The sequence below is a fragment of the Thamnophis sirtalis genome, unplaced genomic scaffold (genome assembly GCF_051295495.1).
Source record: "Thamnophis sirtalis isolate CommonGarterSnake01/CBP01778 unplaced genomic scaffold, rThaSir2_p1.2 scaffold_3, whole genome shotgun sequence".
Lineage (NCBI taxonomy): Eukaryota > Metazoa > Chordata > Lepidosauria > Squamata > Natricidae > Thamnophis > Thamnophis sirtalis.
Window position 1 is genome coordinate 42,431,059 of NW_028261383.1, and position 12,381 is coordinate 42,443,439.

Sequence of the window (12,381 nt, forward strand, 5' to 3'; positions counted from 1 at the left end):
TCCCATTGATTCAATTTCTAATATAAACTCAGGGAGAAGGGGGTACTTTTCAATTATTATAATATTGAAAAATATGGTAACTTGCAATCGCTGAAGTTTGCAAAAAGAAAAAAAAGTCACTTACCCAGAATGTTTCATATTCTGAGGTTTATCCATTCGGACAGCAAGCTTGATTTTCAGGTCTTGATCAGAACAGTTTTTGGAAACAGCCATTTTGTGCCATTCAGATTGTTTGGGGCTATTTGGTGTCGGATGAAGAACAACCTGAAGACAAAGTTTTAACATACAGAGATTTAGAGTGCATGTATGTGCAATTCTATGCAGAATTATTTTGCTCTCCGATAAGAATTCCTGCGATACCATCATAATAAAAATGATGTTAACTTTAATTGTTGTCATATCAGTCCAACGAAAGGTAAAGTAAATGAGATATGGAACTGCCACGTCAGTCCAATGATAGGTAAACTAAATGAACTTTCTACTCCACCAAACATTATTATGCAGCCTTGTCACTTTTTCTTCTTTAACGTTTAAAGAACAGTGTAAAAATTAGAGGTCTTTTAAGGATCTACCATGGAATTCTGTGATTGGGGAGGGTGATTGCACCAAAAAAGTCTTGTGTGAACAATAGCCTTTTCTCAGTGATGCGACTTAAAAGAAGTCATGTTGTTCCAACGTAAGCCTAATGGTTTATGGTTTGACTTTAGATACATACTGTGAGAATTAGACTTCTGTGTCACTGCACATCAGGGAACGTATGCATTTGCCATTTGGAGACAGTTGCATACCTGTTGCATTTATGAGCCATGTGGCGCAGTGGTTAGAATGCAGTACTGCAGGCTAATTCTGCTGGCTGCCAGATGTCTGCAGTTCTGCAATTTGATTGTCGAAGGTTGACTCAGCCTTCCATCCTTTGGTAAAATAGCAATAGCAATAGCAGTTAGACTTATATACCGCTTCATAGGGCTTTTAGCCCTCTCTAAGCGGTTTACAGAGTCAGCATATCGCCCCCACAGTCTGGGTCCTCATTTCACCCACCTCGGAAGGATGGAAGGCTGAGTCAACCTTGAGCCGGTGAGATTAGAACCGCTGAACTGCAGATAACAGTCAGCTGAAGTGGCCTGCAGTACTGCACCCTAACCACTGCGCCACCTCAGCCAGTGGTTAGGGTGCAGGACCCAGATTATTGGGTAAATATGCTGACTTGTAAATCACTCAGAGAAGGCTGTAAAGCACCATGAAGCAGCATATAAATCTAAGTGCTATTGCTATTTATAATTCTGTGAATGTTTAACATTCTGGCCAAGGGGTGTTAGAAAACTTCCCAACAGGAAGTTGGATCAAAAGATCAGCATGCACCTCCTCACAACATATGGTTGAGATTTGGGAGGTGTGCAAGTTGATCCATCTTGCAACCATTTGCAACCTACACTTACCTATTAATCTATGCACAGTGTAGGTATGTGCTGATGCCTACGCAGAGTTGTGACAAGTCTAAATCAAGTTTAAGCCCAACCACATCATGACTCAGCATGATATGGGGACCAGGTTAATAGCGACTTCACCTGAAAACTGAGAAGTAGCACAAAAAAGATAATAATTCCAATGTGTCGTATCAAAATCCAATGTGTGGTTTGAAAGGGCAGCATTCAAGAATCCATGTAGGGATCTACTCTGAAGTAATTCTTCAGATTGCTCCCGGTTCTTGGGGTCTCACAGCCCCTCCCCTTTTTTACATGCATTGTGAACCAACAAGAACCCAGCAATCGTACTCTGTCCTAATCTGTATGTATAGTTTGTTCTTCACATACTCTTTAATACTCCGTACTTATTTTATTGAGAGGTATAAATTGGAAGACATTCACAAAGATACAGTCTTGGAACTGAGAGTACTGCAATAAATTTTGGTTGCTCACAAGTAATTTAAATATGCCCAGTAATAATAGTTTTAAAAAGTCATTAAAAAAAGAGAAATACATTAAAATATGTCTACAGAACTACCATACTTTAATATATTAAACCTAGAGAGAGAAAAAGCAATTGAGGTCAAATTCAAGTGGTGGAAGTTCATTTTATTGAATGGAATATAGTTAGTGTAGCTAAATTATCTTCTGTGCTGGAAATGAAAATAGTTTCAAGGGTTAACCCATACTTAAAGTGTCAGAAAGTTCAGAAGGTTGTCATAAGTACGTGCATTTTGACCCAACATATTGATAATATATTTAATCAGAGAAAAGAGTTAAGTGAAGCATGAGAGCTGTCTTCATTTTACGGACTCCTACTTCTCCTCCTTTTTGCGTTTCTCATCAGTTTATTTTATTCCTTGCATTTTTAAAGTGTGTGTGTGTGTGTGTGTGTGTGTGTGTATCTCAAAACCAGAGCAACTGGGTGAGTTCCTATCCTCACCTCAACTCTGGCCAACCTAGCAGTTCGAAAGCGTGCAGATGCAAGTAGATACATAGGTACTACTTTGGTGGGAAAGTAACACCACTCTGTGAGATCACTATGACCACTTAACTGTAGAAATGTCTTCAGATAGCACTGGCACAATGGCCTTGAAATGGAAATGAGCACCATCCCCTATAACAGGGGTGTCAAACTCTCAGCGTCACGTTGTTGTCACATGACGAATCATGACTTTCCCCCCCTTTGCTAAACTGAGGTAGGATGTGGCCAGAGTGAGACACATCTGACCCATATATATGTTGCATTTGTGCTGACAAATAAATAAAGGGAGACTAGTATAGATCTATTTCAAGGTATTTAGCGCTCATCAGCTAGCCATACCCTTACTGGGATTTGAACCTGGGCTGTTTTTACATATTAGGCAGTTGTATTAGCCACTAAGCCACTAAGCCACAGCCTCTCCTCAGCTGAGGCTAGGCTTAGTGGCTAATACAACTGCCTAATATGTAAAAACAGACACACACACACACACACACACACACACACACACACACACACACACACAAAAACACACAAACACACAAACACACAAACACACACACGTTCAAATTATCCTTCTAATTTTTCTCTCTGGACAAACCCTCCTCTATCTTTCTTTTTCTTTTTTTTTCTAATTAGAGATTTCCTAGCCTTCTCTCTGAAACTCCTCACTTCTTTATTGCCTGATTTGTACTGTCTTTTGGTAGTAAACCAAATAGTTGCTGTCTAGTTATAAAAACAATCTATTCTTATAAAAATAAGTAATAGACTCCATACCACTTTATTCTGGGTAATTCCCTCATCAAAGCTCCATAGTTTTCTTTTAGCATCTTAGGACTTTGGCTTATAAATCATGACACACTTGTTTTCAGCAGTCTATTTGTAGATACGTAAATGAGGACTTAACTTAGTAGCAGAAATTCAATTGTTCAGTTAGGTTGTAATAGACTTTAAAAATAGGTGTTTTTTTTTTTTTGCCTCTACTCTACTCGGTTATAGAATAAAAACCGTACATCCATGCAGACAGTTTCATTTATCATCAACATGTACAATAAAATTAGAGATATTACTTAATAACTTATATAAAAGATGGGGGAGGGGGGTGAAAGTAGGTGTTTTTAGCTGAAGAACAGTGAGTTATCTGGCACTTTCCAGTTAAGGTTATTAAAGTTAAATTTAAGCTTTATAGACATATGCCTTTTTGTGCCCCATACAGCAGTAAGTGAAGAGCAGAGGAGGCTCAGTACAGGCAAAGCAGAGCCCAAAGGGAATTTATTGGCAATTATATCTGTCACCGAGATAAATGCTGCTGAAGGCGCTATGACATCGGAATAGAGGGGGAAAAGAAGAAACACTCGGGAGCGCGGTATCACTGGGAACCTGTTACATAATAAAAAAAATAAAAATTGTTATTATCTGCCTTAGCAGCTGGAGGAAGAAATGGACAGGCCACACTTAATTCAACTGCAGCTGTGCTGCTAACCTGAATATGTTGAATTATCTACTGATCGGCAGACATGATAAATGAAATTCATCCCACAGGTCCATAGATTCAGAGTTACTCTGGCAACCTTGCCCTACCTGAGGAAGATTGTTAACAGCCTGAGAAGCAATCTCATCTCTGCTCTAAAATGAGATCAGCATTGATTTTGCATTCATCTCTGGGAAATAAATTATTGGGGTCCTCGCCTCTCCCTTCCTCTTCCTTCTAATGCTTTGGCCTGGCCAATGGAAGAAGACATGAATGCTTCTATTATTATTTATTTATTTGTTTACCCCACTGTTATTATTTATAAAGAACTCAATGTGGCGAACATACCGCCTCCTGTTTTCCACACAATCAACAAACCAGTGAGGTGAGTTGGGCTAAGGGAGAATGACTGGCCCAAAGTCATCCAGCTGATTTTTCACATCTAAAGCAGGACTAGAATTCTCCTGGTTCCTAAGCCAGCACCTTAGCCACTAGACTCAACTAGCTATGGGAACGCGGGAGTGTCTTTCTCAGGATACACAATCTAAGGTTCACCACTCAGCAATAATATTGTAACTTCCCTTAGTGAACTGAAACAACATTAATTTCCTATGTTAACCACATAGAATTGGTTTCACGCCCTTCCCTTTCCCGCCCTTCCAATCCTGTGTTCCTTCCAATAGTTTAATAGCAATAGCACTTAGACTTATATACTGCTTTACAGTGCTTTACAGCCCTCTCTAAGCGGTTTACAGAGTTAGCATATCGCCCCCAACAATCTGGGTCCTCATTTTACCCACCTCGGAAGGATAGAAGGTTGAGTCAACTCTGAGCCTGCTGAGATTCAATCTGCCAAACAGCTGGTAGCCAGCAGTCAGCAGAAGTAGCCTGCAGTACTACACTCTAATCACTGAGCCACCATGGCTGTTAATGATGTTTATTTTAGGGACGGCTTGTTACTGAGATGATCCTTACCCCCTTTAACAGTAATTTATTTACAACTCTGAATTTTTGGTGACTGTGTCTCATCAGTTTGGGGAAAATATGCACTCCCTGTATTCTCTTTCATGCAAGGTTCTCAGTCAGCCTTCTCTTTGAAATGCTTTACCAATGTGGAAATTTCAGAAATGTATTTCAGGCCCTACTTTCAGCCTCCTGCAGGGATTGTGTGTGTGTGTGTGTGTGTGTGTGTGTGCGTGCATGCATGCATGCATGTGTGCACATGTTCGCTGTCTTCAAAATCGAAAATCGACATTTGAGTTTTCCAAAGAGATGTACAAACTTTCCTTCCTTCTTCAAGAAATGTTTCGCCGGCTCTAATTCTACCACAGCACATTTAGTTATTGAATGTCCTGTATGTGCCACCCCATCTCATCAACAACGGATGCCTTACAGGTGATTAAAAAGCTAAAGGTGAAACAATGAAGATGAAGAAGAGTTACATAAGAATTAAGACCAAGGGAACAGACAGCATGGGGGTAAGTTATGCCAAAAATAAGAGTTGCAATGTTGCCATTCCCGTCATTGCATTATTTGCTGCTACGGTCAACAGCTGTGCCTGCCCTTACCCGCCCAAGTTCTTTGTCTTCCAAAGCCAGGACACCGGTACTCTCTGTAAACAGCTTCACCTTCACAGCTGGAAGAGCGTGCGTCGTGGAAAAGTCACCCTGAGTTCCCCAGCTGTGAAAACATCCACAAGAAAGAAAGACATTAGGAAGAAAAAAGAAGAAGCAGCAATAGCGTGCCACCTCAGCACTGTCACCTCGGAGGGGGAAAAGGTTAACGCAAATGTCACCAACTGTCACATATAGTTAAAAAAAAAAAGCAACAGGAGTGCCATTGTGCTAATTAATTAACGTGGTAAAAAAACCTGCAAGACAACAACTCAGCAATGTTGAAAAACTTCCTCTGGAAAGGCAACAGATTAACACAAAGCCAAATGTATTTTTGGAGGTTCTTCAGATGGGTGGATGTTTATTGTTAGTTTGTTTGTCTGAGATGTTACCCGGTTGGATAATGAAACATCTGCAAGAAAACAACCAGTCTCAGAGAGCACCAATGACCCAACAGTTCAACCCTGAGCTACAATATCCTCTTCTATCAATAGTTAAGGGGGCACATGGGTAGAAGAAAGGGAGTGATGATAGATATCACAACTGGGAACAAGGGTCTCCAGATCATTGAAATCAGTGTTCATTTACATCAGGGATGTCAAACTCCTGGCCCATAGGCTGGTTGCGTCATGTGCTGGCCACACCCATGCCAGTGGTGGGTTCTAGGAGGTATGCCCCAGTTTGGGTGTAATGGTGCCTGCTGGGAGCACTGGATACCATTCTGGTATGGTGCTCTGGAGGGCCCACCTTCCCGCCCGCCCTCCTTACCTGTATTTGAGTTCTTCGGTGCATCACACATGCACAGGGAACGTATGTACCTGTGCGATGCTCTGCCAAGTGGTGGATGCCGGGCCGCATTGCACCGTACTGGTTGCAACGGGTTCTGGAACCCACCACTGACCCACACCCAGTTTAGTGAAGGGAAAAAAGTCCCGATATGCCACGTGCCATGATGATGTGAATTTGACACTCCTGATTTACATAAACTGCCTTCTCGCTGTTCTGTTTTTGAAAAGAGGTGAACATTAGCTCTAGAAGGAAGGGGGGGAGCTCATAAATGAAAAATTAACACTATCAATGTTCTTGAACAACACTGATATCAGCATTTGTTTGATGTTTTTGATATTTATATTGTATGCTGCTTGGAGCCATTTAGGAGTAAAATGGTTAAACAAACCACAAGTACTGCAGATAATCTGCCAAAATGAAATGATGAACAAACTCACGCAAAACAAGGAGACAAAGATACAAATGAAGAATCTTTGGAAAAGTTCAAAATCTCTAGTTGATGATCGAGGGCTCATCATAGGCCTTTTCAGAATCTATCCCCTTAATTATGTCTAGCAGGCTGCAGAATAATTTGCCTTCATTTGTACCACTTTTCCTTAATATTTGTAAAACAGAAAATACAGAATATTTAAAGCACAAACAAAAGGAGAAGTGAAATCAGCAACAGAGAAATATAAAAAGGATGAATTAGTTCAAGAAGTAAAATGTCAGCAGGAGCTTAAAAAATCACGACGGATTAAAAAAACGAGGTGAAGTAAGGATTCTGCCTTCTCTATAAACCTCAAAAAGGAGAAAACAATCTGTGGATAGCAACATGGCTGGATAGTTGATTTGAATATGAGAGAGGTCATTATTGATACTAGGACATAAAACCAGATCATTAAAAAACAGTACTGTACTATGATTACACTTCCATGGTTTTTCCACCCCTTATCATTTTCCTGGGAATTTTCAGTAGCGACACTAATAACACTTTGACCTATGTACCACTTCACAGTGCTTTACAGCCCTCTCTAAGCAGTTTACAGAGTCAGCATATTGCCCCCAACAATCTGGGCCCTCCTTTTACTTCAGAAAGATGGAAGGCTGAGTCACCCTTGAGCCAGTCAGGATCGAACTGCTTGCAATCAGCAGAGTTAGCGTGCAGCATTGCATTCTAACCACTCTAACCATTCTTACCACTCTGCCACCAGGTTTCTAAACTATTCTAAACTATCTCAGCTGTAAAACGGAAGAGCACATAAGATCCCAATTTAGAACTTTTTTGCAGAATAATTGAAATTGAATTTATTAAATTATGCCAGATTCTTTTTTTAGGTTTGCAGAGAACACAAGGTACTTTTCATTATGGCTCTGATAGATTTTCAATAGTCTTCACAGCTCATTTAATTTTGTTTCTCGAAATTTCAAGCTGTGTTACCACATCTTCTTCTTCTTTTTTTTTAGTAAATGGCACATTTGTTCTCGTGAAGGTGGGCTGTTCTCTCCTCTCCCAAACTTAATAAAACACACATAGGGCTTAATGAATTGTGAGAAAGTAGCCTTTGCATTGCCATTTACAATAAAAAAGAACAGCAACGCTAGATTAAAATGCAAGAAATATTGCCAAGTTCTTTGTTGTCTGCTGCTATCTCTATATCCAAAATATATCACCGAGCACACATCTGTATGAGTGGCAGTCCAGTTTCAAGGCCCAACAACAATGGATGGACCATCAGAATCAGATCAACTGTGCTATAAATGAAAATGGAATTAAAACTTGATGAACAAAAACATTCCTTGTCTAATAGCAGCAATTAAGCTGCTACTAATATCTGTTCGATCCGAAATCAAACAGATATTCCATGGAACATCATCTGAACTCTGCAGGTAAGATTGATCCAAAAGTTTGTTTTTGAAACATTTATTTGCAACCATAGGTTTTGGCAAAAATACCTAGGAGCTGGAAGACGTAATTTCTTTCTACCATTTTCACCTTTTTAAAGTATTTTTACTTAACTTTTGGGTTCAGACTGTCTCGTCACTCAACTCTTACTTTGGATTAAACCTCTTTGAACTCAGACCTATGAGAAACATTTGAGAGCTGGTTATATAGTTCAAGAAAAGCCTTGATTTCCATAACACGATGCTCTTTTAATCCTTTTCTCATTCCCAGAACTAATCCTAGTGTAGTGCATAGGCTCTGCGTAGTCCTGTTTTATGACACACACAGACATATTTAACAGAGTTGGAAGGGACCTTGCAGGTCATCTAGTCCAACCCCCTGCCCAAGTAGGAGACCCCTACATCTGCCTGTACCTAGGATCAAACTCACAACCTCCTGATTGTGAGGTGAGAGCTCCCCCTCCAGGCCAATTGATAGCAGGCTGAGCTATCATAAGAACAAGAGCACTTACATCATTATGGACACAGGGTTGACTACAGTTCCTGGAGGAAAGAAAAGACATTACTCTTCTTTCATTCAACTTCAGCCTACCATGAATGCGCACATCTAACTTGTGTTTTCCTGCCTCAACTTGAAAATAATCTTTTTCTGATTTAAGGTCTCCTGACTTGGCCAGAGGATTGGACTAGAGGACTTCCAGGATTCCTTCCAGCCCTATGATTCTATTAATTTTATGTTGCTCCAGGAAACCCCAGAATATTTTAGTCAAGAAAGTCCGCTGCAGTGGTGGGTTCCGGATCCCGGCGCAACCGGCACACTGTGATGGGGTGGATGTCCGGACATCCACCTCGGGTATGCACGCTGTGATGCCCCAGCTGCTCGGCGAGGTGGCACAGGCACCCTACGCAGTGCACATGTGTGCAATTGCCCGTTTCCTTCAGAAAGAGGTAAGGAAGGCGGGTGGCTCCACTGAAACACCATTCTGGTACGTTGGCCACTGCTCCCAGCTGCCACTGGTACGCCTGTACTGGGCCATACCACCCGGAACCCACCACTGGTCCACTGCAGTTTTTCATGGCAGATATCCTTAGCAGCTTTGTACTAATAACGTGTTTAACAGGAATAGCAGTTATAGCAATAGCAGTTAGACTTATATACCGCTTCATAGGGCTTTCAGCCCTCTCTAAGTGGTTTACAGAGTCAGCATATTGCCCCCAACAACAATCCAGGTCCTCATTTCACCCACCTCGTAAGGATGGAAGGCTGAGTCAACCTTGAGCCGGTGAGATTAGAACCGCTGAACTGCAGATAACAGTCAGCTGAAGTGGCCTGCAGTACTGCACCCTAACCACTGCAAATTCAGCGCAAACCTGCCCCTCCATTTTTTTTGGCAATTACTGTTTTTCTTTCCTTATTTTTTGTTAGAAATTCATTCTGAGATTTAACCACTTTTATTTCAGTGCTTGAAAAAAAGAATGAAATGTTGCAATGGAGGATTTGGGTGGGTGGGTGGGAGGTAGGAGAGGAATCAGTAAAAGCTAAAGCAGCATAAGGGTGTGGTGTGGTTATGCTGATGGTGTGAGATGTTGAGAATTAGGAGGTAAAAACCACAACATATGACATTCCTTGGTAACTTCTAAACCTTTCTCTCATGTTTTAAAACTTTTAATTATTCCTGTGACCTTAACACTACATACTTTAAAAATTACAGCTTTAATCTCAAGCTATCTACCATGGACCTCACCCCATTCTTAAGAGGCCCGTAAAGGCGGCATGCATAAGCACACCAGTGTGCATATCATCCCTGTCTTACTGTCCCTATTTATCTGTTTTTTACTTCCTTTGTTCATGTTTATGTTCATATCTATACTTGTTATCTTGTACATGTTTGACAAACAGACAGACAGACAATGAGCATTTCTGGAATGTGGGCCTTTCTGGTTACCATAATATCATATTTTGGAAAAGAATGCCCTATCAAAAAATAAAGTAAAAAAGTGGTAATTGGGTATGATACAAGCAAAGAATATAGAAATAAAGATTGAAAGACACGAAGAGTCATAATGAGTTACATTAGTGTAAAAGTAGATTTGACTGCATTTCATTTTCATTTTTTACATCATATTGTAATCTATTTAACTTACTACTTCTTATTGTTACGTTCTTATTCTTTTTTATATTTTATATAATATTATCAAATATACATGCATACTCAAACTAATTTCAGATTGACATTATAGTAGAAATATCGTAAAACTTTGCTTTAATTTTTCATTAATTGTTTACTGTCACTGATAGATCTACTGTAATGTCTATTAAATTGGGGTTCATCACTTACATTTATTTTATTGATGGATTAAATTGATTGTATTATTTTTTTTCCTTTATATTTTGTTTGTATAATTCGTAGTTCTTGTGTCTGTTATTTGACATCTGTTAGAATTGGGGTGGGTTATAAATCTAATTAAATAAATGAGTAGATAAATAAAGGATTTACACAAATGACACCTTCTAGTCAATTATGTAATTATGCATGTGATATATATTTGGATTTGATTAGGGTTATTAAAGAATTAAAATTTACAGGCAGCCCCTTTCCCAAATAGTTTATTAAGCTACGGTTTTATTATAAAAACATATTTTTAACAAATAATGGTATTAACAAGGGAAAAGAAACAGTTGGAGTTGTGATTTGCACTTCAGAATCACAGGGCTTAGAGCTTCTTTTGAATACACTGTAATGTCTTTTTTTTTCTTGCTGACATTTCAGTCTGCTCCCCAAAATCCATTTTCACCAAATAGCTTGGAAACAAGAACTTAAGTGTATGAAAATTACTTGTAAAAGGGATTAAGCAGCAGAGGAAATGCCCTATAATCTTGCGCTGTGCATTTTGAGAGCGTCTGCTTTGTATGGCGCCTATTCCTGGGTACTGTTAAAAGCCTTTTATTTGCTGAAGCATCCACAGACCATATGTTATCAACAAATGTTATTATCCAAATGCAAACAGTCATTTCCATTAGGTTTCCCATATGAGAATCACATGAGTTACAAAGGGAATAAACCAAATGAGAGTAAACACATATAGCAAACCTTTGACAATGATGTGGTGATTATAAATTCATACTTAATAACACTGTGAAATATTTCATTACATCATGACAATTTAGCAACGAGATGTAGGGCAAGCTTCATCTCAGGATGATGCAATTAGTTGGCATAGTAATATTCAGCATCAGGACATACTCTATTCCAGGGCCACCAAATTATTTTTTTCATTCATGTTAAGTGCACCGCTTCCACACACAAGATTTAACCTTACCATTTAATAAAACTTAGCGTAACCACAGAAAATACCGAAAGAGTAAAGTTTTGTTTAAAGAAGGATTCAATAATGCAACTGGATTCCTTCTTATTAAACACTGTTACTATAATAATGTTTATGAAAACTTAATTAATCACCAAGATTAATTTCCAAGCTCTCTCTTTCCAACACACTGTCAGCGTCCTCTTCATATGTGATTTGTTTAAAGACTGTATTAAATCAGGATTAGGAATGTTTTCATGGATTTTATGAAAAATAATAAGTCTTGGGGAAGGGAATCATTTTAAAATACAAAGAATTTTTGATCAATCAATTTGCACACTCACACATTTCCTAGTATGTGTAATGACCAATAGTCAATCTGCACTACCAAATATGTAATTATCCATACAGCTTCTGAAACTCCAGGCAAAAAGATTGACATCTACTGGAGTCTTTTATGATTTGACTAACAGATATTCATAAAATCTCAATAACCCCAACAAGTCTGATCTTTACTTTATTCTTTTAGAGGTGATTGTGCAGCCTCATAAATCAGGGATTTGGATACATCTTCTCTTTCGAATGTGTTGGAATACAATTACCATCTGGATTAGAGTTTTCCATATCTTTGACCTTCAGTGGCAGATTAAGGTTCACTGGTGCCCTAAGCACTGACAAATCTTGGTGCCCTCCTCCTTTGTACATACTGTACAAACCTTTATTGGGTTTTTTCCCTTCAACTTTGTGGTGCCCCCTTGGGCTTGGTGCCCTAAGCAGGTGCTTAGTCTGCTTAATGGTTAATACGCCACAGTTGACCTTGTTGACTGAATCTTACAGCCACTGGAATCCAATATCTACAATTCCCTAATCACT

The 12,381-nt window shown here is 39.3% G+C and overlaps 2 protein-coding genes across 20 annotated transcripts in view; one reads left to right on the forward strand and one right to left on the reverse strand.

Moving 5' to 3' along the window:
• Positions 1 to 12,381, forward strand: part of CEP15 (centrosomal protein 15) — a 431,988-nt gene that overhangs the window by 300,752 nt on the left and 118,855 nt on the right. The window lies entirely within an intron of this gene.
• The window catches only part of CADPS (calcium dependent secretion activator), a 434,367-nt gene that overhangs the window by 211,659 nt on the left and 210,327 nt on the right, over positions 1 to 12,381 (reverse strand). For all 19 annotated transcript variants that reach the window (XM_087708812.1, XM_087708811.1, XM_087708807.1 and 16 more), the window contains exons 7-8: positions 5,485 to 5,596; positions 125 to 264 (exon numbers count right to left, since the gene is read on the reverse strand). In XM_087708812.1, the coding sequence (XP_087564938.1) occupies positions 125 to 264; positions 5,485 to 5,596 (252 nt within the window). The remainder of the gene's footprint in view (positions 1 to 124; positions 265 to 5,484; positions 5,597 to 12,381) is intronic.